General features: G+C 39.3%; 1 protein-coding gene across 5 annotated transcripts; it reads right to left on the bottom strand.

The window, feature by feature from the left end:
* Nucleotides 1–1712: 1712 nt before the first annotated feature.
* On the bottom strand, nucleotides 1713–25503 carry PMS2 (PMS1 homolog 2, mismatch repair system component). Of its 5 annotated transcripts, none has more exons than XM_065558975.1 (15): nucleotides 25255–25441; nucleotides 23610–23749; nucleotides 22501–22587; nucleotides 21010–21112; nucleotides 14991–15174; nucleotides 14085–14252; nucleotides 12425–12522; nucleotides 11636–11735; nucleotides 10776–10860; nucleotides 10117–10269; nucleotides 8457–9375; nucleotides 7669–7836; nucleotides 4308–4408; nucleotides 2740–2909; nucleotides 1713–2369 (listed from the first exon to the last, which is right to left on the bottom strand). In XM_065558975.1, exons 1-15 carry the CDS (start codon nucleotides 25272–25274, stop codon nucleotides 2226–2228), a joined length of 2640 nt encoding a protein of 879 aa, XP_065415047.1. In that variant the 5' UTR covers nucleotides 25275–25441; the 3' UTR covers nucleotides 1713–2225. The 5 variants fall into 5 exon arrangements, 4 of the variants coding, with proteins under 4 accessions (XP_065415047.1, XP_065415049.1, XP_065415048.1 ...); XM_065558977.1 differs by having other exon boundaries at nucleotides 24665–25385; XR_010590864.1 differs by lacking the exon at nucleotides 4308–4408 and having other exon boundaries at nucleotides 25255–25503.
* Between the last annotated feature and the right edge of the window lie 40 nt (nucleotides 25504–25543).

Below are 25543 nucleotides of genomic sequence, written 5' to 3'. Positions count from 1 at the left end.
GCCAGTTGAAAAAATGAAAAGGGGCCACTGTGGTCTCAACTTGGGCTCAGGGGCACGCTCCATACCCACAAACCCTACCTCCCCTTTCACGAATGCAATGAAAGCGGCCACTCCGGTCAGGAAGCAGATTGGGATCGTTTTTGACCACATACCCCATCCCCTCCTGATTCGCAACCCCATGGACAGGCGGTAGCAAGTTAACAAACAGTTTACCAAACTGCTACGCTGCGTGGCAGAAACCGCTCCCAGTTGCAAAAGGGGAGGGTTGCGTTTTGTGCTGATACACCTGTAGGGCAGAAAGCCACTCACTCGTCTCCTTAAAGGGACCGCCACCAATTCACCCCCCCTCAGTACCGGGATAGTACAACCCCCTCCGGCGGGCTGTGCGCGCCTATTACAGCGGCCCCAGCCTGCTGCTGGAATGGCCACTCCCCAGCATGCCTGCGGAACAGCCCCTCCCCACCTGCCCCACCGCCTCTGGCTCCCAGCTAGCAGCAATGCCCAGGGGCGATTCGGAGGCACGTTTTTTCTACCCCAGGGACTGCAGCACGGCTGGTGCCAGGCAGGCGCGAGGGTAGGTATTTTTCTTCTAGTGGTCCTGACCCAGTCCCAATGTTTCCTTTTGGTTTCTTTGCACCACCATGATGGTTTTAGGTTATTTCTGCAATACACGAGGTTCTACAGCAGGGGTAGGCAACTTATGGCACGCGAGCCGAAGGCGGCACACGAGCTGATTTTCAGTGGCACTCACACACTGCCCGGGTCCTGGCCACCGGTCCGCTCTGTATTTTAATTTAATTTTAAATGAAGCTTCTTAAACATTTTGAAAACTTATTTACTTTACATACGACAATAGTTTAGTTATATAATTATAGACTTATAGAAAGAGACCTTCTAAAAACATTAAAATGTATTACTGGCACACAAAACCTTCAATTAGAGTGAATAAATGAAGACTCGGCACACCACTTCTGAAAGGTTGCTGACCCTTGTTCTACAGTAAAGGAAGCTGGCTCTAGCCCCCAACCTGCCTTTTGGAAGACATTTGGATACTTAACAGCTGTTCAGCCCTTACCCTGATAAGCTTAGACTAGAGTACTTATTCATGGTACAGCATCATGCCCACATCATATACAGGGAAACTAAGAAATAGAGGTAGATTTAAGTAGATTCTGCCCAACTTCACACAATTCAATAACATAGCCAGGAAGAGAATGCACATCTTCTACCTTGCAGTCCCACATGCTATCCATTAGCAGGGACAAAAGCAAGGTTGCAAACATCCCCCTCTAAAAATAGCACCTAACACACGGATGTAAACAAAAACACTTTTCTTGGTCCCACCAAGGTCAGAGTTTTGTCACTGACTTTCAATAAGCCCAGGATTTAGCCTCCTGGCACCAAAGTAACCAATATAATAACTGCTTTGTTTCTACAGTGAAAGAAGCTCCTAATTTGAGGATTGCCTTCCTTATTCCTTACCATTGGTGGTGGGGGGGGTCGGATGGTTGCTTGCTTTCATTCTCAGAAAAGGAATCTTTTCTTGAAAGAATGTTTATGGAGTAAGGTTCAGTAAGATGCTGCTTAAGAGGCAGAGGTGGATGTCAGAGGTACACAATTCTATTCCATCCTCTCCTTAACACCAGTGTTTAATGTTTCTCACTATTAAACATTAAACTGAACATCAGAAAAACCTTGACACAGAATTGCAATTAATAGTGAAAAGAAAAAATATGATTTAATACTTTCACCTAAACATCAAATATGATTTATTTGAAACGTTACACAAGAGGCACTATAGCCTATGAGATATAATTTTACTTTGTCATACCATAATACGGTCTCTATAAAGAGTGTTCACCTAAAGTCTTGAACTTCCATATAAAAGAGTTTATTTTTTAAAGTATCTCAGCTGCCAAAAAAAAAAAAAAAGTAATATGCAAGGCCATTCATGACAAAAGGAATGTATTTACAAGTAAATTCTGGTATGTCTTTATATAGGAGTAAGAAAGAAAGATTGATTACAGGATGCCTGTGTTGTTCAGGTAATATTTAAATATGCAAATAGTAAATTTAAATATGCAAAATGGTGGCTAAAACGGTCACTTCTTTGACAAAATAAAAAAGTTTTATGATAAAATCTGTAATTCAAAGAGAAGTGGATTAATAACATTGCCAATGAATTAAAAGTAAAAAACCACTAATAAAATACACACAAGGGTCTGCTATTCTTGAGAAATTAGATCTAAATTGACTATGTGCCTCATAGTGGGCCTTCCATGGGGACAGTTCCAAGGATGCTCAATCTCACCCATGTGGGTGATCAATTTCTTCATCTCATTTACAGTAAGTGCAGTTCCAATCATCACCTGTGAACAAAAATGCAAACAAAGTTTAACAATTATATTTTCTTTCTCCCTTATGGCAAATTGCTGCACAAAAGCTGTACTTCTCCAATTACAACAGCAGACAAGATACTGTGCAAGACATTAAAATAAAGAGACCTACAGGACAATCAAAATTTAATTTAAGACCATATACAAAGGGCCCAATTGTGCCCTTAGCTGTACTAGAACTGGTATAATTAGAGACTTCAGTGAAAGTTACTCTTGATTTACACTGGGACAAAAGAGCAGGATCAGGACCAAGGATGTTAGGTGCCAAAAATCCACTAACAACATACAGTCCAATTAAATATACAGTGTATACTAGTAAATATACATAAAATGCAGCACTTACAGATTTTCTACAAGCTCGAGAAGCAAACATCTGTCTGACCCTGGAGGGCCTACACATGACTCCTGGGCAATCACTTAACATGAAAATCAACTCCTCTATGTCCTGTGGACCAAAAGTCCAATTTTTGCTTGTTGGCAAGGAAATCAACTTAACCCTTTCAGTTACAGGAGCTGGAAGATTTTTTTAAAAAGGAAAAATATTTAAGAGAGAAAACAGTTTATCAATGCAAGTGAACATTTCATTTTGTTTATTGTTTGACAAATAAGTAAAAATTTAAACATGCTCCTTCCATAATGATCCCTACATGGAGTACTAAAATTTGATTAGCAAACAGAGAGATGTTCTAATTTTACAAAAATTCTAACATTTAAAAAACCGGACAGCTTGAAAGAGTTGACTGTCTAAAGTTATTTTTGAAGTTGTGTAACTAAAAATAATTAGATTGTTCGTAAAAGTTTGATAATTACCATTGCTATTTTAGGCAAAAACAAACAAAAAAACCAACCCTTGAAATTTAAAAATGCATAATGGTGCATGGCCTGGCCTATATATTCTTGAAAAATGACACAAGGGATAACAGATTTTCCTCTACGGCACACAATACTTTACACTACATAGTGATTTTTGCTCTGAGACTCTGACATAAACAAGTATTATCCCCATTTTACAGATGAAAAATGATGCACTTAGCTGTTAAGTGATTTGCCCAAAACCACAGAGCAAGTTAGTACTAGGGCCAAAAAGAGAACCCAATAATCCCAACTGTTAGTTCCCTTCTCTATCAGATCATGTGTGTGCCTATATGTAACCCTGTTATTCCAACAAGGGTTTTATTAATGCAATGCAAGAAGAATAAACTCAATATCTCTTGGAGTGGCAATTGGGTCTATTAGGTCACTACCACATGCTAAGAAGAATTACTGTAGGAGTCATAGAATCATAGACTTCAAGGTCAGAAGGGACCATTATGATCATCTAGTCTGACCTCCTGCACAACGCAGGCCACAGAATCTCACCCACCCACTCCTGTATCAAACCTATCTCTGAGCCATTGAAGTCCTCAAATCATGGTTTAAAGACTTCAAGGTACAGAGAATCTTCCAGCAAGTGACCCGTGCCCCACGCTGCAGAGGAAGGCAAAAAAAACCCAGGGCCTCTGCTAATCTGCCCTGGAGGAAAATTCCTTCCCGACCCCAAATATGGCCATCAGCTAAACCCTGAGCATGTGGGCAAGACTCACCAGCCAGACACCCAGGAAAGAATTCTCTGTAGTAACTCAGATCCCACCCCATCTAACATCCCATCACAGGCCATTGGGTATATTTACCGCTATATAACTCTTTATCAGTCCAATTTCTTAAATAACAAATATGCATTCTATAATTTTTCATTAAATATTTTCAAGAATCATAGAAGAAAAACAGTATGCATTAAATATGGCACATCAATATTTAAGGCCTTATTTTGCAATACTACTGACAACTTCTATCAACTTAATCTTGTTTACCGAGTGAGAAGAGGAAAACTGTAAACTTTTCTAGTTCTAGTGATTCTGCATCCAAACTTACCATATTCATCAATGACAAAATCAAACCCATTTTTTCTAAAAATCTCCAGGTTTTCAATCAATATAGTTTCATTTACAGCAGTTAAATTAAGATTTTGTGGCCTACGAGAGAGGAAAAAATTAAATATATATCTTAAGCCAAATTACAAAGTTGTGTAATATGACAACAGAATTAAAAACAATTAAATCCTGGCTCTGACACTTAGGCACTATGTCCTTAACCATGTCCCCATAGTTTCTTTGGGTTTTACCCAGGCTTATGTTTAGCACTTCTAAGAGTAAGGCCTGACCTATCTTAAAGGGTGTTGTAGGAATTAATATTGATAACACATTTTGAGTATGTAAGGTGCTACATAAGTATGATTATTAAAATTCCTGTGAAACACTGCATTAAGCTTATAAAATTCCAAAATCCTAATACAGAGTGACCAAGGCTGAAATTCAGCAGAAATTTAGTTCTGCAACTGCCAAGCCACGACAACAGATATAAAGCCTAGTTCAGGAGAATTTAAAATTTTAGAGAACTGCAGAAATACAGTACCAGCATTTGGCTTGCCTTTTCCTCTCTAAGGGCCTGATCCAAAGTTCAATGGACAGACTCTGATTAACTTTGAGGACTCTGAATCTGGTCCTATAATTCCAATTCACCGAAGTACTTAGACACATGCTTAAATTTTAAGTATGTGCTTAAGTGCTTTAATATACTGAAGCCTAAAACTCTCCTTTTCTCATGCACACTTCTCTTCTGTCAGATTCCAGCTAGACTTTTATAGAAAATGCTCATACCAAATGTTTCCTTTCCTAAGATTCTGCAAAAAGAACAGGAGTACTTGTGGCACCTTAGAGACTAACAAATTTATTAGAGCATAAGCTTTTGTGGACTACAGCCCACTTCTTCGGATGCATATAGAATGGAACATATATTGAGGAGATATATATACACACACATACAGAGAGCATGAACAGGTGGGAGTTGTCTTACCAATTCTGAGAGGCCAATTAAGTAAGATTCTGCACTAATCTTCAGCTAAACTTGTCCCTTAAGCTTCAAGGCTTTTCTCAAGTTATTTACAACATTTTGACACCCACCAGACAACTGGCCATCACAGCCTTGATGGGCCATTAGGAAGAAACAGTAAGACTGTGAAGATACTAATTTCTCTGTGACGGTGCCCCCCCCGTAAGGCTTTATGGAATATGCTCATGATTGTATATATGACATAACTAGAATGTGTTTTATGCTACATATGCCATGTAACATATCTCTGTAAAGGTTATGATCTACTGAATCTATTAATCCTATTTGTATGCATGTATCATTTTTGTACTTGAAGTTAGGAATATTGGCTGTATACTTGCTTGATTTTAACTAGCTTAGTTGAGCATTCGGTCAGCTTTGTGAGAGAAGTGCAAATTAAGTGCCCAATCAAAAACCACTTAAGCCAACAATGAACTTGAAGATGCCAATCCACATCTGAGCTTTCACAGGAATGAGGCTTGGCTGGTAAAAATTGAGTCATGCATGGACATGTGACTTGCCCAGGTGACTCCAAAACTTCATCTTGGAGCTGGACTTTGCATAGGACTGAGGAGGGGGTCTCCACCCACAAGAGAAAGTCTATTTAAATCCCTGGGAGACTCCTCCATTGGGTCTTTAGCTAGCTAAAGAGAGAGCCTCTCCACCCTCAAGGATACCTGAAAGAAACTGGAACAAAGGAAGTAACTACAGGGGTGTGAGTGATTGCTGGACCCAGACTAGAAGAAGACTAGTCTGTAAAAGGAAGCTTGCTGGGTGAGGTTTTTATCTGTATTCAGTTTCTTAGATACAGACTTGCGCGTTCTATTTTATTTTGCTTGGTAATTCACTTTGTTCTGTCTGTTACTACTTGGAACCATTTAAATCCTACTTTCTGTATTTAATAAAATCACTTTTTACTTATTAATTAACCCAGAGTATGTATTAATACTGGGGGGGGGGCAAACAGGTGTGTATATCTCTCTATCAGTGTTATAGAGGGCGAACAATTTATGAGTTTACCCTGTATAAGCTTTATACAGGGTAAAACAGATTTATTTGGGGTTTGGACCCCATTGGGAGTTGGACATCTGGGTGTTAAAGACAGGAACACTTCTGTAAGGTGCTTTCAGTTAAGCCTACAGCTGTTAGGGGATGTGGTTCAGACCCTGGGTCTGGGTTTGCAGCAGGCTAGCGGGTCTGGCTCAAACCAGGCAGGGCACTGAAATTCTAAACTGCCAGGGCAGGAAAACAGGGGCAGAAGTAGTCTTGGCACATCAGTTGGCAACCCCAAGAGGGTTTCTGTGATCCAACCCGTCACACTCTCTCCTTCCTGAGACACTACCAGGTCAGGTGATAAGAACACCTGATACAAAATACCACTTTGGACACTGCTGGTACTTTTCCTCTGTAGGGGGATGGGGATCAAACAAACAAAGGTTTCCTGCCTTAGGAAAATCCCTTTTAAGGGTGGGGAGGGGGTTAATCTGGACTCTCCTCCATTGCCTACCCAAGAAGAAGGACTGCTGAAAGAACCTGAAGGGACAAAGGAACTAAAGCTGAAGGGAAAGGCAGGGGTGAGTCTAGACTGAGACAGGGGTCCAGTCTGTAAGAAGAAATAACTGGAACTCTAGGCTACTGGAATTCTGTAACTTACCTAAAATAACATTTAGGGTGAGAAATTACTTCTTGAAACCAGTCTCTGTAAGATCTTAAGCTTAGTATGTCTTGTTTTATTTGCTCAGTAATCTGCTTTGTTCTATTTGCTATCCCTTATAATCACTTAAAATCTGCCTTTTGTAGTTAATAATTTTTTACTAAACACAGTTTGTGCAATTTCTAACGGGGAGGGGTGGGGGAGTAAGAAGTTGTGCATCTCTCTCTCATCATATTGAGGGAGAGGGTGAATTTTTATGAGCTTTTTATACAGTGTAAGACAGTATTATTTTGGGTTTATTCCCCAAAAGGGGTGTGCACGTGAGTGATGCGTGAATCCTCTCACACAGAGCTGACTTCAATTTGTGTCTGCAGCTGGGTGTGGCCCTACCTGTATATGTGTGCTGCAAGAGGCCGGAGAGCCTAATTCAGCAAAACAAGGGAGAGGGAATCCAGGCTGGTGGAACAGGAGGGGCTCATGAAACCCCAGTACATCAGGTGGCATCCCAGAAGGGGGGGTCCAACCCATCATACAGAAGTTCAACATGACTAAAACTGCACTTGGCACACTGAAAGTTCCAGAGCATTACAATCTACTTCACTGGAAGTGGAGTTTCACTACATCCATTTATTATACTAGGTTCCAGCTTTTTCAAACCAATGTTAATAGTAACACATCAAAGACACTTACGCTATCAGCTTCTGACCTTGGAGAACGTTGTGCTGTTGTAACATCTCAAAGTTGTATTTTTCATCAGTAGCATGTTGGTCAATTATGAAGAGATCAGAGTTCAGCTTGGCTACTATAAATCCTAAATTGAACTGACCTATGATTTCCATTTTTGCAAACATCTCTTTACTGTATATAGAAAAACAAACAGATTATAAACTGTGATAACTCACATGTAAAGATTTTAGAGCTATCTGCCTCCTTTTCAATAGGAAAGGGTAGGCCTCTCCACACCACTGACAACCAAAATATTTACTGTCAAGAATATCTGTGTCTCAGACCCTCACTGTCCAGTCCCCATCTGAATCAGTCCATCTCCAAAGCTGCTCTATCCCCAAACTTTACAGTATTTTAGAAGAGGCAACATGAATAATGGGCTCCACTCAGCAGAATACCACCAAAGAAATACCTCAATAATTATAAGTTTGGTGTTTCTTTGGATACACCACTCAACATACTCCAGATTATTACTAAAGAGGAGTTTATAAAATGTGTGGCACTAACTGTTTATTATGCACATTTCCATATTCTACATGGACCTATATGTTTGCAGAAGCCTGAGTTACCTGATGAAACAAATTGCCAAAAAGGTGCTAACACAGTAATGTAGGTTTGTCATTCATATATAAACCTAGATCTCCAAAATTAACAAACAGATCAAAGCTTTCTTGTAAATACTATTAAACAAAGTTGATGAAAAATATAGGTTATCATTTGGTTAACGTAAGGTAACAAGAAGGTGCAAATACCTGATTTCTTTTCTTAATTCATCCTCTGCTGTTTTATTGTCTCCAGGGCTAATCTTTGCTCTAAATCTTCTATAATTCTGTGCTTCTGCCTTTTTCTGTTGCTGCTGTATTAGCCTTTTTACTCTTTCTGCTAAAGAACTCATAGAGAACTCAAGTGGCACAGTTTTCTTTTTAATTTCAATTGGTACATCAACATGTGGCACTGATGCACAGTTCTCTGCATTTCTCAGTTCTGGACAGGTGGCTGCCTTTAAATTAACCTGCTCACTTTTAAAACGCTTCACATTTGGGGAAAAACTATTGGCTTGCTGAGGTAACTCACTCCGTTCATTCTGTTCACCCATTTGGGTCAATTCATGTTCAACCCCTGAAAATTTGGCATCACATTCCAATGATTCCTCACTAAGTTTGACAGTTTGAAGACATACACTTTGAAGCGCCTCTTTTGAAATACGGAACTCTTCTTCAGGTGAGCTGCCTGCACTTTCATTGCTGAGGCAGCTACCAACTTCTGGAGTACTAAAGCCAACATTTGACTCTGCAGAGGTGCTACCACATCCAGAATCTGTGTCATTTTCTAACTTCCTCAAATCTCTGCTAGTAACTGAGTATGTATTTGAGTCCATCTGCCTCCAGTGTTCAGACTCCTTGCTGGAGATGGACTTTTGACTCTTTACAGGACTTGAAGTGTTAAGAAATGACATAAGTTCTCTCTTCCCCGGGGAGTTGTGTTGCTTTCTGACATTGCTAGGGCTCTGAAAACTGCTCTCTGTCATTTGATGGAGAGAGAATGACTCTCTTAATTTAACAATAGTCATTGCTCTTTTCTCTTCTCCCCTTGGATTCTGGGCTGCAGAATCAAGCAGCATTCCTGTCTGAGGCTTTTCTGTTTCTTCTGCTACTATCTTTTTGAAGTTACCTAATAAAATATGAATGGAGAAAATTGTAGATTTTCATTAAATGCAATTAAAAAACAAAACAAACATCAAACATTTGGGGGACTGAATAACTCATTTGGGGGAAGGGACAAAGAAGGGGGGGGGAGGGAGAGATTGGTAACAAGCCACTATAGACATCACCAGATTGAATGTAACCCTGGTTAGCAGTGCTGAAAGCTGTTACCATTTAATGGCTGTTCAGTAGCATTTTTTTTTTTAATAAATCTCATATCCAACGCAGGGCAGTGAGGAACCGGGTACCACAAATGCTTGTGCTATACCTGATGAATGGATAATTAGGGGACTTCATCTCCTGAGATGCAAATAGGCCAGCACCAAATTTACTTAAAGGCAACCAAAGGAAAATATAAAAAAGAAACTAGGCTTGCCTAGGCTAGCAACCCAAAGTTGATTTTTTATGATGTATAAAGGAAGCCTGAAAAGCTTTTGCGTGATGTGTGCGGGGGGGGAGGGGGGGAGGAAATGGGTTTTTTTGTTTGTTTGTTTGAAACTAAGGGCAGATCAATCTTGACAACATACTCTGCATCGCTGGAGTCTGACTACAAACTGTGGACTAGAAATCTGGTAATAAGCTTGTCAGTTTCATTAGCAGGCATATTTGCTATCAGAAAGTTAATTTTAAAAATACATCTTTTTCATCCTTCTGAGCTCTCCAACATCGGCCACACCCACAGTGACTTCCACAGTTAACATTAATGTACCTGTAATATCCAGCAGTTTTTGATTGATGTTAAGTTTGTTAACATTGCTACCAAACATTCCCACAAGAGACGTCTTTAAAATTGCTAGCAAAACTTTCTCCTGTTGCAGTAAAATTTGCCTCTTGTCAGGAGTTACATTGATGTCAACACACTCTAGAAATAAAGGAAAGCTATTAATTATATTTCAGATTAAATTATAGAATATTTTTGTTCCTTCCATCCTTGGACTGAAGTTCCCTTATTTTTCCCCTCTTTATTCACAGAGTACAACAAAAGCCACTGGTAATATGGATAACGTGGCTGCAAACACAACACTGCTAAACCACCTGCAGATCCAGCAACGGTGGTGAAAAATACTGCTTCTGCATTGTAAGACATTTTAAGTTCCCCAATATTTAATTCTACCCAGCAGACTGCCTTTTTCAACCTGATCTAGACTGGCATAGAAAGTTACTTCTGGTTAGTTTACAAACAATCATAGAACATGTTCCGATTACAGATCAGAAGCATCTTCACAACACAATAATAACTATTCATCTAGTTCGTCCAAAAGCGACTTAAAACCCCAATGATTCTAACGCTATGCAATTGCATATATTACATATTTATTATTTCTAGCATTTTACAAAGGTTAATGGAGATTGATTAGAAGAACTCACCAGAATCTACACAAATGTTAAGAACGATAAATGGATATTGGTGCTTATTGTACATGTGGTAAACTTCATTCACAACTTTGGAAATCTGCACAGAACACAGAGAATAAGTGAGATACCATTACTTACTTCTATTCTTTACTGATACATGTTATCTAATGCAGTAATAAACTGACTTCAAGCGTGATCTAGAAAATCCTTATTCACATGATTAGACCTTTACTCACACAAATAGTCCCACTGTAGATAAAGAGGCTAAAGTGAGTATTTGCAGGATAAGACTCATATGTACAAGTTTCTAATCTGGTCATTTCCTGGGACTCTTTTGACCTACCACCAACCATTTATATCTTTCCTTTATTAGATCAATACAAAGGAAGAAGAAGTAACAACAATTACTAGGTCTAGATTACTTTTTTAAAATAAATTTTGACATAATATTATTGATTTTAAAGTATTTTTTAATTTTTATCGATTAAAATTTTCACAGTTATACAAAATTAGGGGTCTTAAGCATTTACTGTATTTAGATATTGATCTACTTAAATTTTCACAGTTGCAAAAAGTTATGGGAGGGATCAGACAATTATTTAAATAGAGTGGAGGCTGAGATTCAAAAAGTTAAAGCTTTATAACCGTTAAAACACAAACTGTCAAAATATATGAAGTAAATATCTTTAAATCACACTCTAATAAGTTATCAAGCAACATTTTTGTTATTTTGCCTATCTGTAAATTCTGAATATTTTTGATGGAATTGTTTTTATTGGTTTGTGTATGATGAAATCAATGTTACCATCTTCTACTGATAAAAATCTAATCCTTCCAAGCCTAACTATAAGCGATATTATTAAGAACTGTACCTTTGATTGGTCACATGGTCGCTGATTGACAAAGAAAAACTGTCTATCTGTTGTACTCCTTCCAACACCATGATCACAATGGGAAACGAAGCCTGTAATACTGTTTAATATTAATATTGTAAGAGTGGGACTCAATAGAAGAAAGGAAGAATAGAAACTTTTAAGAGTCAATGCTAGTTCTATAGAGGAACATTTCTGACGAGGTTAAAAGCTAAAACTATTACATGTTTTCAGTAAATACCTACATGTGGCTTTGCTACTCTTCCCAGCTTAGCAAAGGCTAATAGTTCACCGTTAGCAAGCTCTCCAGCCAACTGAAAGAGCAGCATTCACTGACTTCTGAAAAAGCTGCGTTCATGCTTTCTCTACCTCAAGGAGCGCCAACTGTGACACTGATTTTGAGAACACGGTAAACCCAAACATTTATCTGGCTGTTCACAAATCTCTTCTATATTAACCACTATAAATTCTAAAAAAGTTAGTATTTTAATTTAAAAGAACTTCTTTATTCAAATTGGACCATATTCTACCTTGTCTTACACCCAGGCATTCGCACTGACTTCAGTGAGGATGTACAGGTATAACTGAGGGCACAATTTGACCCATAATGTATAATTATTGAGAACACTAAATGTGGTAACTAATTCAGCAGAATATTAAAGTAAGCCAAAGTTAGAGTAAACCAAGAAATATTAGCCCCATCCCTCCCTCGCCACATACATTTAACCGGTTACATCATAGTCCTGAGTTATAACATGGAAATACTGACAGCGGTGGCTTCCTACTTACGTAAAAAGATTCTGTGGCATATCAGTGGAGTGGAGGCCATATTCTTCACAAACAGCTTCACTAGGAGGTAGCTGAACAAAGGGAATGAGGTTTTGCAACTGAAAGAAAATTTAAATTCATAACTATTCCTTGGTGCAAGAACATCAAAAATCATTTTAGTGATTTAAAGTCAGTGGGTTTTTCATTCATTTTTGCCTCTGTTAAAGTTTAACTCAGTCAGAAGGATGATAATTGATTAAACAATTATAGCTATGGCCTTTTCAGTTCCTTGTTTTATTATAGTCAGGATCACAACCAACTTGGCACGTGGTAATTATATTTTTTAAAAGTTGGCTGGCCAAGTTGAATGAAGGAACTACCCTTAAACACACAGAGGTTATAGTCACACTGTTAAAGAGCCTATGCAAAAGTATAAATCCCTAACAAACTCTTCCTCTTAACCTGTATTTGACACACAATTCCAATGTTAAGTGTTCTGCTCTCCCTTTCATGCCAACACTCACTCACTAAACCTATTTAAGACAGAAAAAAATAGCATTATTTATTCAGCTTCAGACTTCCCAGCCATAAATGATCCAATCTAGATTCATGCCATATCAGAAAATGTCATCAGATAAATTCATATGTTTTGAATGAATGATAATACAATTGATAAGACATCCCATTTGAAACACAAGTTACCTGAAACATGGATATAATTTTCTTCCATCATAAATTTTCATGTAGTTTTTCAGTTAGGACACACTTACTTTTTTCTGTTTTTGATTTTGCAATTCAGCACTTTGGTCTTAAAGGTGCAGTAGTATATAAATAGATACATGTAACTTAACATTTTAGTTGACTGATCCATGAAGGACATCCAATTAAATTTTGGTCTGGACTCTCACTCTCAGGAGGAACAGGGGTTGGGAGCATTGCAGGGATAGCACAAATGGGCCCCTGAACAGGAGGAGATACTTAGTACAATATCACAGATTAGCAACCCCACCAGCCAATGTAGTAAAAATGCTTGGTAGCTATGACATAGGGCTGGGAGTAAGAGTGCATTTACTACTTTTGTCTTCCTTTTGCTACTTCTTTCCACTGGATAGTTATAACAGATTTATTTATAGTAAGCATTTATTAAGCATTAAGCTGCAAATGTCTACATCTGCTGACTGCTATTCCAATTTGGAAGATAGACTACAACTTTAAAGAATAAGCTTCTGAATTTCATAGTGAAGGGTTGCAAAACTCAGACATCTTCCACACCACACCATGCTAACATTTTTATAATTATGCTTTTGGGGATTGGAGATGATACCTATGGTCCACATATCACAAAAATGAACAGATGACCAACCTTAATCTCTCACAAACACTTCTTAGAATACTAATTTAACCAGTCTAAACTGAGGTATTAAGATTTACGCTCATCCCAACGTTCTGTATTTCTCTTTCTGCAAAGCAGGTAGAACTGTGACAAGGGAGGGAAAAAAAAAAAATCTGTGGAAACTGCATTCTCTTGCCTTATGTAACCTATAGGGTATGCTAGAGCACAATAATTATTACACCCTTCCTCCATAATGGTTTATACGGCATTTTTACTCATACTGTATTTAATTAGATTTTAACATATTCTTGCAGCTGCTTTTTCTCCCTTTCCTACAGTAAGTATTACCTGTTTTTGGCCAAATATTGCTCCAATGTTTTCCTTTAGACTACAGCTCCCAGTGGTACACACCACTGAGTGTTTTTTCCCTTGGCCAACCTGATTGGTGCAGTTAATTCGAACTCCTGTTGAAATGATACAGTACGCTTGTAATATTTGGACCATTTTTGCATATTCCTGTTAAAGAAACAAAAGTTTGAATATTTTTATGAAACAGAAAACACATTAATAATTTTTTTAAAATGTCTAAATAGGATAGCCTGTCTTTGTGTACATCACATTTTTTCCCCTCACTTCCAAACCGGGTTGTATAGCTTTATTCTGAGATTCAGCTGCAACTTCCAGAAACCCTGCAAACAGTTTGATCTTACATGAGAAAAATAAGAGGAAGATTAAACCATATTTACTAGATATACGTTAAGTAGGTAGTTTAAAACACTAAATTTTCAAATTTTAATTATGCAATGTTCATTCCTATCTTGCTTTCTTTCTCAAATCTGAAAGTCTTGTCACTGTAGTTCTACATAAAATCTGTGCAAAATATGTAAGGAAGGCAAAAGAGAGTCCATTTTATTATTTCACAAAGATCTGTATAATATTATAATGTAAATATAGAGTCAACAGATGAAAAAGTATGCAAGATTTAGAAGCATCAAACCAACACTTAACGTAAATGTTAGTACCACTAATGAGAAGTTAGACTGAAAAGAGAAGAACCTTACTTAGACCACATCTTATTATTTATGTTGAAAGAGAAAGTTCTAGATGTCTGAGCTAATCAACTCTCTCTAGCACTATGGTATACCAAGATATAAAGGAAAGAATTATGATTTAAATTATATGTATCTATTTTTTATAAAGTTTAGATTTGCAAGTTATCACATTTTTAAAAGCAGAATTTCCAGTTCACTACACCTTTTTAATATTTCGTTGAAATTCCTTGTGCCGCACTGGCAGGGTATAAAACAATTGCTGCACGCTAACAGTTGTTCCCTGCTGTCGTGGATAAGGAGTTTTCTGAGTAATTTTTCCATTGTGATCAAATACCAGACGAGTTCCAACCTTTGCAGATTTGTGACAAGTAAAAATGGTAACATCACTGGAAGAAGGAAAAAGAACCAATAGGATTATTAACTGAACAGTAGCTTTTCTTTATCCAGTCTACAGTACCAAAAACTTCAGGTATTTCTATTCACATTATGCCAGTACCATTCACACAACTTTAATTAAGGTTAAATTAGAGTTTACATTATCAACTCCCTTTTGTAAGAATTTCTAATGGATAGATATTTGTTCTGTATTGATTTTATATATATATATATATATATATATATATATGGAGATATACTTATGTCATAGAACTGGAAGGGACCCTGAAAGGTCATTGAGTCCAGCCCCCTGCCTTCACTAGCAGGACCAAGTACTGATTTTTGCCCCAGATCCCTAAGTGGTCCCCTCAAGGATTGAACTCACAACCCTGGGTTTAGCAGGCTAATGCTCAAACCACTGAGCTATCCCCCCGCAACTTGGTACCATAAATAAGTTCTCTAAGAAGCAACTTTCACTCCCTCCTTAAGATTTTTAACCAAGAGTATACATAAAAATGCTTAACAATACTGTGCAGACCTTCCTAATTTTCCTAGTTACAATGCAAAAATCTAAGTTTTTATCCCTTACATACATCTTGCAGATAGACCATGATGTTAGGCTCTGATTTTGCTGTTTCATGTTACTTGGATACTACTATTCTAATACAAACACAAAACACTGTAATATTTGTGATGCACAAGACTGGATGCGAACACTGCAATTATTTCCAATATGCAGCTAGTTCAAGAGAAATCATAAAACAAAGTTTTAAAGCATTACAAACTACAAAAAAAAAAGCAAATGTTTGAAGAATAATACTTTGCCTTTGCACAGCACTTTACACCTGAGGATCAAAATGCATTGCAAAGCACAGCCCTTGCAAAACCTTACGCATGTGCTTAACTTTAAAACTGGGAGGTTAGTAAGACTAATCAGATGCTTAATGTTAAGGAAGTGCATACGTCTTTGGAGGATCAGGGCATCAGTTATGTGTTATCTGAACGATTTATTTCCTTTATACAGAACTTACAATTAAAAATAACTATGAATCCTGAATGAATTCAGGCGGTCTTTGCAATGTGGGAGAAATCTATGTCAATGTCAAAAAATTATTTCATCAGTTTCTGATATTTGGATCAATTTATTCAGCCATATAGAACTGCATACTGTAGGTTTATACAGAATGCTTTGCTGAGACCTACATATTTCAATAAATTCCTGTAAATTGTACAACTTTGACCACTTCTAAGTTAGTAGGAAGTTATTCAAAATTAAAATGTCTCTGGATGCTGGGAGATCATGATAAACATCTAGCTGTTATAACTTCAGGAGTCAACATACTCGGACTTCAATAATTGTAGAAGACTCCACTAATGTATTATGCTTTACATGATAAATCATTGTATTTACAATGAAGGATACTGCATATTAAAAGAACCAAAGGACATCTTGGGGTTTTTTGCAACTAGAATATGAACAGTCTTTTTTCTTAACATAGGCCTGGATACAGGAAGGCATTTACACATGTCCTTCAGCACTTTACTAGATAGGGATGCCTTAAAAATTAACAACCTAACCATAGTTATTGCTGTTCTAACATGTACTACTTATTGGATTTTCCATTTAAAGTTACAGTTATTTGTGATAAGAAAAATCACTGCTTAAATGGATTGTCCCTGAAAATATATTACATAAGAACATAAGACTGGCCGTACTGGGTCAGACCAAAGGTCCATCCAGCCCAGTATCCTGTCTACGTAAGAGCCTTTGGTGAGGGACCTTATCAAAGGCTTTCTGGAAATCTAAGTACACTATGTCCACTGGATCCCCCTTGTCCACATGTTTGTTGATCCCTTCAAAGAACTCTAATAGATTAGTAAGACATAATTTCTCTTTACAGAAACCATGTTGACTTTTGCCCAACAATTTATGTTCTTCTATGTGTCTGACAATTTTATTCTTTACAATTGTTTCAACTAATTTGCCCGGTACTGACATTAGACTTACTGGTCTGCAATTGCCAGAATCTAGAGCCCTTTTTAAATATTGGCGTTACATTAGCTATCTTCAGGTCATTGGGTACAGAAGCCGATTTAAAGGACAGGTTACAAACCATAATTGTTAGTTCCGCAATTTCACATTTGAGTTCTTTCAGAACTCTTGGGTGAATGCCATCTGATCCCAGTGACTTGTTACTGTTAAGTTTATCAATTAATTCCAAAACCTCCTCTAGTGACACCTCAATCTGTGACAAGTCCTCAGATTTGTCACCTACAAAAGCTGCTCAGGTTTGGGAATCTCCCTAACATCCTCAGCCGTGAAGACTGAAGCAAGAATTCATTTAGTTTCTCCGCAATGACTTTATCATCTTTAAGCGCTCCTTTTGTATCTTGATCGTCCAGGGGCCCCACTGGTTGTTTAGCAGGCTTCCTGCTTCTGATGCACTTAAAAAACATTTTGTTATTACCTTTTGAGTTTTTGGCTAGCTGTTCTTCAAACTCCTTTTTGGCTTTTCTTATTACATTTTTACACTTAATTTGGCAGTGTTTATGCTCCTTTCTATTTACCTCACTAGGATTTGACTTCCACTTTTTAAAAGATGCCTTTTTATCTCCCACTGCTTCTTTTACATGGTTGTTAAACCACGGTGGCTCCTTTTTAGTTCTTTTACTGTGTTTTTTAATTTGGGGTATACATTTAAGTTGGGCCTCTATTATGGTGTCTTTGAAAAGTGTCCATGCAGCTTGCAGGGATTTCATTCTAGTCACTGTACCTTTTTATTTCTGTTTAACTAACCCCCTCATTTTTGCATAGTTCCCCTTTCTGAAGTTAAATGCCACAGTGTTGGGCTGTTGAGGTGTTCTTCCCACCACAGGAATGTTAAAAGTTATTACATTATGGTCACTATTTCCAAGCGGTCCTATTATAGTTACCTCTTGGACCAGATCCTGCACTCCTAACTAAATCAAGAATTGCCTCTCTCCTTGTGGGTTCCTGTACCAGCTGCTCCAAGTCATTTAAAGTATCAAGAAATTTTGTCTCTGCATTTCGTCCTGAGGTGACATGTTCCCAGTCAATATGGGGATAATTGAAATCCCCCACTATTATTGAGTTCTTTATTTTGATAGCCTCTCTAATCTCCCATAGCATTTCATTGTCACTATCGCTGTCCTGGTCAGGTGGTCGATAATAGATCCCTAATGTTATAGTCTTATTAGAGCATGAAATTACTATCCATAGAGATTCCATGGAACATGTGGATTCACTTAAGATTTTTACTTCATTTGATTCTACATTTTCTTTCACATATACTGCCACTCCTCCCCACCGCATGACCTGTTCTGTCCTTCCGATATATTTTGTACCCCGAAATGATTGTGTCCCATTGATTGTCCTCACTCCACCAGGTTTCTGTGATGCCTATTATATCAATATCCTCCTTTAACACGAGGCACTCTAGTTCACCCATCTTATTATTTAGACTTCTAGCATTTGTGTACAAGCACTTTAAAAACTTGTCACTGTTTATTTGTCTGCCCTTTTCTGATGTGTCAGATTCTTTTTTATGTGAATGTTTCTTGTCTGATCTGGCCCCTACTTTATCCTCTTTCATCCTCTCCTCCTGACTAAAACCTAGAGAATCTCTATCAATAGACTCTCCTCTAAGAGAAGTCTCTGTCCAATCCACGTGCTCCTCTGCAGTAATCGGTTTTCCCCCATCTCTTAGTTTAAAAACTGCTCTGCAACCTTTTTAATGTTAAGTGCCAGTAGTCTGGTTCCACTTTGGTTTAGGTGGAGCCCATCCCTCCTCTATAGGCTCCGCCATCCCAAAAGTTTCCCCGGTTCCTAATAAATCTAAACCCCTCCTCTCTATACCATCGTCTCATCCATGCATTGAGACTCTGAAGCTCTGCCTGCCTACCTGGCCCTGCGCATGGAACTGGAAGCATTTCTGAGAATGCCACCATAGATGTCCTGGATTTCAGTCTCTTCCCTAGCAGCATAAATTTGGCCTCCAGGACATCTCTCCTACCCTTCCCTCTATCATTGGTACCTACATGTACCACGACCACCAGTTCCTCCCCAGCACTACACGTAAGTCTATCTAGATGTCTCGAGAGATCCACAACCTTCGCACCAGGCACGCAAGTCACCATATGGTTCTCCCAGTCATCACAAACCCAGCTATGTTTCTAATGATCGAATCTCCCATTACTAACACCTGCCTTTTCCCCGTGACTGGCGTTCCCTCCCCCAGAGAGGTAATATGTAGAATAGAATATGTATACAGTAACTCCTCACTTAAAAGTCGTCCCGGTTTACGTTGTTTCATTGTAATGTTGCTGATCAATTAGGGAACATGCTCGTTTAAAGTTCCACAACCCTCCCTTATAACGTTGTTTGACAGCCGCCTGCTTTGTCCACTGCTTGCAGAAAGAGCAGCCCATTGCAGCCAGCTAGTGGGGGCTTGGAACCAGGGTGGACCGGCAGCCCCCTATCAGCTCCCCACTCCCCTAAGTTCCCTGTGCAGCAGCCACCCTAGGCAAGCTATCAATTGCCAGCAGTTCAGCTGTCCCTCCCCACACAGCCATGTGCTGCTCCTGCCCTCTGCCTTGGAGCTGCTCCCAGGAGCCTCCTGCTTGCTGTGGGGGGGGGGGGCGGAGAGGGGTGAAAGAGGGGGCTAATGTCAGGGTGTACCCCTCCCCCCTGCTCTTGCCCCCTGCTTACCCCATCTCTAGAACGGGGGGGGGGGACAGGACAGGGCTCAGGACGGTGGGAGCTTCCTGGCAGCAGCTGCTGTCTCAACTTGCTGATCTACTTAAAAAGGCAATGTATTTAAAATGGGATCAACGTACTTAAAGAGGCAATGCACAGCTTGCTCGCTCTCACACACACAGGGTGTCTCTCTCTGTCTGCCATGCTGTCTCCCCTCTCTCCATTTGTGCTGCCTTGTAGAGTTTGAGGCTACATTAAAAACAATGTTTTAACCTTTGAGGGCTCAGCTGAGTGCTAGTTCATCATTTAGCAGCAAGGCATTCCCTGGGAAATATCCCACCCTCTTCCACCTCTGACTTCACCACCTCAACCAAACTTCACAATCATCATTGCTGTGTACAGTATTAAATTGTTTGTTTAAAACTTATACTGTGTGTGTAATATATATATATATAAATAAATCACACACACACACACACACACACACACACACCGTATATGTCTTTTGTCTGGTGAAAAAAATTTCCCTGGAACCTAACCCCCCCTATTTACATTATTTCTTATGGGGAAATTGGATTTGCTTAACATCGTTTCGCTTAAAGTCGCATTTTTCAGGAACATAACTACAACGTTAAGCGAGGAGTTACTGTACAGAACAAAACAATACATTTTAACAATTGTTAATTTGGTTGCAGTTCAACTGAATAACATGAGACCCAGCAGAGTTTGGTCTCATCCACATGCATTGTAACTGGGTTACAAAATATTCTTTAAAATAGGCAAATTACTAGATCAAGGTAAACTTGTTTTTAACCAAGCTATAACACAATTAAATCCAATTCAGACTTGCTGGGTCTGGATCATTAATAAATTAAATAATTTAAGTAATAATTTAATAAATATTTTAATTTAACTGTTATTTTTGTATTGCAGAGAGGTCTTAATTCAAACAAATCTACACAGTTAAAAAATAAGATGATAAAGGAGAAAAACAAATAATTGGGTTCTTTTTTAGTTGAGAAATAACCCATTTACAAGTTTCCAAAGCCTTGTTTCATTAATCACTGAAGTCATATTTTTGCATTCATGTGGAATCTTTACGTCAACTAATGAAGCACAATATTTTTACCTTAACGCACACAGTGAACTCAGAGCTTCACCTCGAAATCCAAATGTTCCAACATGCATTAGATCAGAGAAATCTTGTATCTTGGAAGTATAATATTTCAGAGCTGGAAAAATGTATTTAAAATATGTGTAACTGTATCACATCTTTCCAAAATGACATTGATGTATGAAGGTATATTTTATATCTTCCCAAAGAAACAGAAAACTTTGATGCTTATACCATATTTTATGTAAACTATAGTAGAGTCAAGTAAATAATTAACCAACTATTCACTATTTCCCCCCGTTTTCTGCTTGCAAATAATCTGCAAAATTCTCCAATGTAATTCCAAATTATGTATTCCTTCAGTGAATACATTTTGGTGTGCAGACCTTTGCAAACTGTTTGTTGAGAATATTTGCCATTTTTGAAGTGTTGGATAGTTACATACGTCCCATAGTATTGTTTCTGCTTCCTGTTTGGATGACTTAAAATCTACAAATTGCAAATTTTACAGTCAAATATACAATTTCAAGCTTGCTTTCAGCAAATATTCAAGCTTAAAATTCATTTTTTAATTAACAGTTATACTTGTAAAATGTGACTGCTTTTTAAAGAAAGTGAACATAAAAGAGTAAGAAACACAGATGAATCAAAATTTCCTTGAGACTTTGAATAAGCATATGCAACAATTTGCCCTCCACCTCCACTATTCACTCGCATAATTAGGTCCAGGTCTTCACACGTGTACATACCATAACGACACCAGGATGGACAATAAAACTAGTTTTACTGCAACTCTGGCGGGAACATCCGTCATTCTAGAAAGATTAAGTCAGGGTTCCCCAACGCGGCGCCCGTGGGTGCCATGGCGCCTGCCGGGGCATCTAAGTGTGCCCGCGTACTGGCCGGCGGACGAGCATCCGCCAAAAAGCAGCGTCATCCAGAGGTGTCACCGCTGAAACGTCGCCGATTTTCGGTGGTATTTCGGCGGCGACACCTCTGGATGACGCTGCTTGTCGGCGGCATTTCGGTAGTGATGCCTATTGACGTTGCCGCTTGTCGGCAGCATTTCGGCGCATGCTCATCTGCCGCCACAGTCCTCCGTGGCTCGTCGTCTGGCGCCCGCCAGATGAAAAAGGTTGGGGACCACCGGGTTAAGTAAAAAAAAAAAAAATTAAGGAGATATACCTATCTCCTAGAACTGGAAGGGACCTTGAAAGGTCATTGAGTCCAGTCCCCTGCCTTCACTAGCAGGACCAAGTACTGATTTTGCCCCAGATCCCTAAATGGCCCCCTCAAGGATTGAACTCATAACCCTGGGTTTAGCAGGCCAATGCTCAAACCACTGAGCTATCCCTCCCCCTAAAGAGATTAAACTTGGGAATTTTATAAGAAAGAAGTAGTTTTCTCACTGCAGTTATCAGTTTGACAGAAAAATCAGAGTTTATATATAATATAAATATTCTCAACCATTTAGAACAAACATAAATTGTGAAGAATTCAACTTACTCAAGCCCTCAAAGTTTTCTTCTTCTACTCCACAACCATTATCTGAAACTTCGATAAGATCTGCTCCATACTCTTTAAGCTTTAGGTCTAAACATTTTAAAAGATTGTTTTCATTCAGTGTTCATGATCAATATTTAGAATGTATAGCATCACAAAGTCAATAATGCATTGTAAAGTCTTCAACAGCCATTTGTTTTCTGAATCAAATTAAAAAAAGATTCACAGCTTTCAAGAGTTAAGTTATTCAATTCCAAATCAACCTGTGCTTTCTGCTAGATTAGCTCAATTTTTTAAATTTGCATGCACGTATTAGAGTTTTCTGCTCATAAAAGTTGCCAGCCTGAAGACTAAAATCCTCTATTCCTTGGAAGAGGTTAAGCATAAGCAGCAGCACAAGCCTCCTCACACTGCTTTGTTAATATGTCTGAACTCTGACATGGAGGAAGCACTTCACACATGACACACTAATAGTTGAGTCTCCATTTCCATTCAGATCCCTGGCCTCCTTGCAGAGACTTGAAGAAGAGTTCTGTGTAGCTTGTCTCTTTAGCCAGCAGAAGTTGGTCCATAAAAGATATTATCTCAACAACCTTGTCTCTCTAATAAGAGTATCAGTTAATGTTAATTATGGCTGTAGTTTTTGTGATGTGGAAAACTGTCCATTGGGAACTAGACTTAAACCAAACTAATTCCTGATAGTCCACCGAATGGCCATCAAATGGTGGTAACTAGGCTGGATTCCATGTCAGATTTTGATTACATATGGTTTTCTAGCAGCGTAGGACATGCTGCAGCAAGCTTCCAAAACAGGCCTGATCCTGCAAACTTTTATGCCCGCGCTTAATTTTACACAATAGTAATCCCATTAATTTTATATAACATCAGACATGGAAATAAAGTAGTATAGCCTCCACAGATCCAATTGTAGAATTGGGACCCCAAGTGCTCTATGCCTTAGTTTTCCCATCTGTGAAATGGCTATAAATATACCTGGTCAAATACAAAGCATTTGTCCGAAACAGTTTGGAGGTGCAGAGCACTTAGAAGTTACAAAGCAGCATATAAATATTAAGTACTAGTCTCACATGAAATTAAAACAACAAGTTTACCAATATTAGTAGCTCCAGCATCTACACTGTTTTCCACCAACTCCTTCACCGCAGTGCCTAGATTCAGTACAACCTGTCCTGAACAGATCTGGTGAACTGATTTATGGTCTATAGGCTTGATGGCTTTAGCAGGCTGTGCACTAAAAGAAAAAAGCAATTAAGGATTAGATGTGAAAAAGGTTGCTATCATTCAGTACTACTTCCCTCACCACAATTATAGCAACTAAAAACACAGAGTTAAGAACCAAGTAAATAGAGGCTGCCAGCTACAGCGCAGAGTCTCATGAGTGTTAGAGCTTGTCTGCGCAAACATTTATTTTGCAGCAACCTGGCGTGTGAACGGACCCTGCACTAGCCTACCACAGACTAAGGGTATATCTATATTTAAAACATTTACAGCAGCACAACTTCAGCATAGACACTACCTACACCAACAGGAAGGCTTCTCCCATCCATATAGGTAACCCGCCTCCCTGAGAAGTCGTAGCTAGATCGACAGAAGAAGTCTTCTATCAACCTAGCACTGTCTACGCTGGGGGTTAGGTCAGTATAGCTATGTCTCTTAGGGGTGTGGATTTTTCACACCCTGAGAGATGTAGCTATACTGATGTAAGTCTCTACTGTAGATCAGCACTAAATAATTAGATTGACCTAGCTATATCGCTCAGCGCTGTGAAAAATTTCATCCCATGATCGCCATAGCTACATCAACCTGACCCCCAAGTAAAAACACCTGTGTCAATGGAAAAATTCTTATACTGCCACTAACGGAAGTGGATTAAAGACATTGACAGAAAAAGCACTTCTGTAGACATAGAAAGCATCTACATAAAAACAGCCATACTGGGTCAGACCAAAGGTCCATCTAGCCCAGTTTCCTGTCTTCCAACAGTGGCCAATGCCAGGTGCCCCAGAGGGAATGAACAGAACAAGTAATCACCCAGTGATCCATCCCCTGTCATCCATTCCCAGCTTCTGGCAAACAGAGGCTAGGGACAGCATCCCTGCCCATCCTGGCTAATAGCTATTGATCGATCTATCCTCCATGAACTTACCTAGTTCTTTTTTGAACCCTGTTATAGTCTTGGCCTTCGCAACATCCTCTGGCAAGGAGTTCCACAGGTTGACTGCGTGTTGTGAGAAGCAATACTTCCTTTTGTTTGTTTTACACCTGCTACCTACTAATTTCATCTGGTGGCTCCTAGTACTTGTGTTATGAGACGGAGTAAATAACACTTCCTTATATACTTTCTCTACACTAGTCGTGATTTTATAGACCTCTAGCATACCCCACTTTGTGTTAGTTTGACTGGATGACGCAGGTTTGGGTTGGCAGAAGGCTAGGGTGACCAGATGTCCCGATTTTATAGGGACAGTCCCGATTTTGGGGTCTTTTTCTTATATAGGCTCCTATTACCCCCCATCCCTTGTCCCGATTTTTCACACTTGCTGTCTGGTCACCCTACAGAAGGCCATAGTGGGGGCACCGCACGGACGGACGCGCCAGCGCCTCACCACCGCTAGAGAAGGGCCCCGCGCGCCCGCCCCCGGGCGGGAGATGAAGCCACCTCCGGGCGCAGGGAGAGGCGCCCTCAGACGCCTCCATGTCACCAGCACCTCCCCCACCTCGTGGAACGGGCCTCACCAGGGTGCCGTCGCCTCCATAGAGTCTCAGCTCCCGGCACGCAGACGGCCAGGCTGGCTCGGCAGGACTCCCTAACCCAGCCCAGCAACGCGCCAACATTAAGCCTCCTCGGACAGAGCCCCCAGCAGCACAACTCTTGCAGACTCCATTTTCCCGCATGCTGATTGGCTGATCGGTCTGCCCAATCAACAGAGGGATCTCTGCTCTTTGCCCTATTGAGATCCACCTGGTTGCATCAGTCACTCATTCTGACCAGTGGGAGGAGGGTAAAGGAGCTGGGCGGGGAGAG

Source organism: Chrysemys picta, chromosome 10 (genome assembly GCF_011386835.1).
Source record: "Chrysemys picta bellii isolate R12L10 chromosome 10, ASM1138683v2, whole genome shotgun sequence".
NCBI lineage: Eukaryota > Metazoa > Chordata > Testudines > Emydidae > Chrysemys > Chrysemys picta.
Note: the sequence above shows the minus strand (reverse complement) of the source record. Positions and strands in the feature narration are given on the sequence as shown.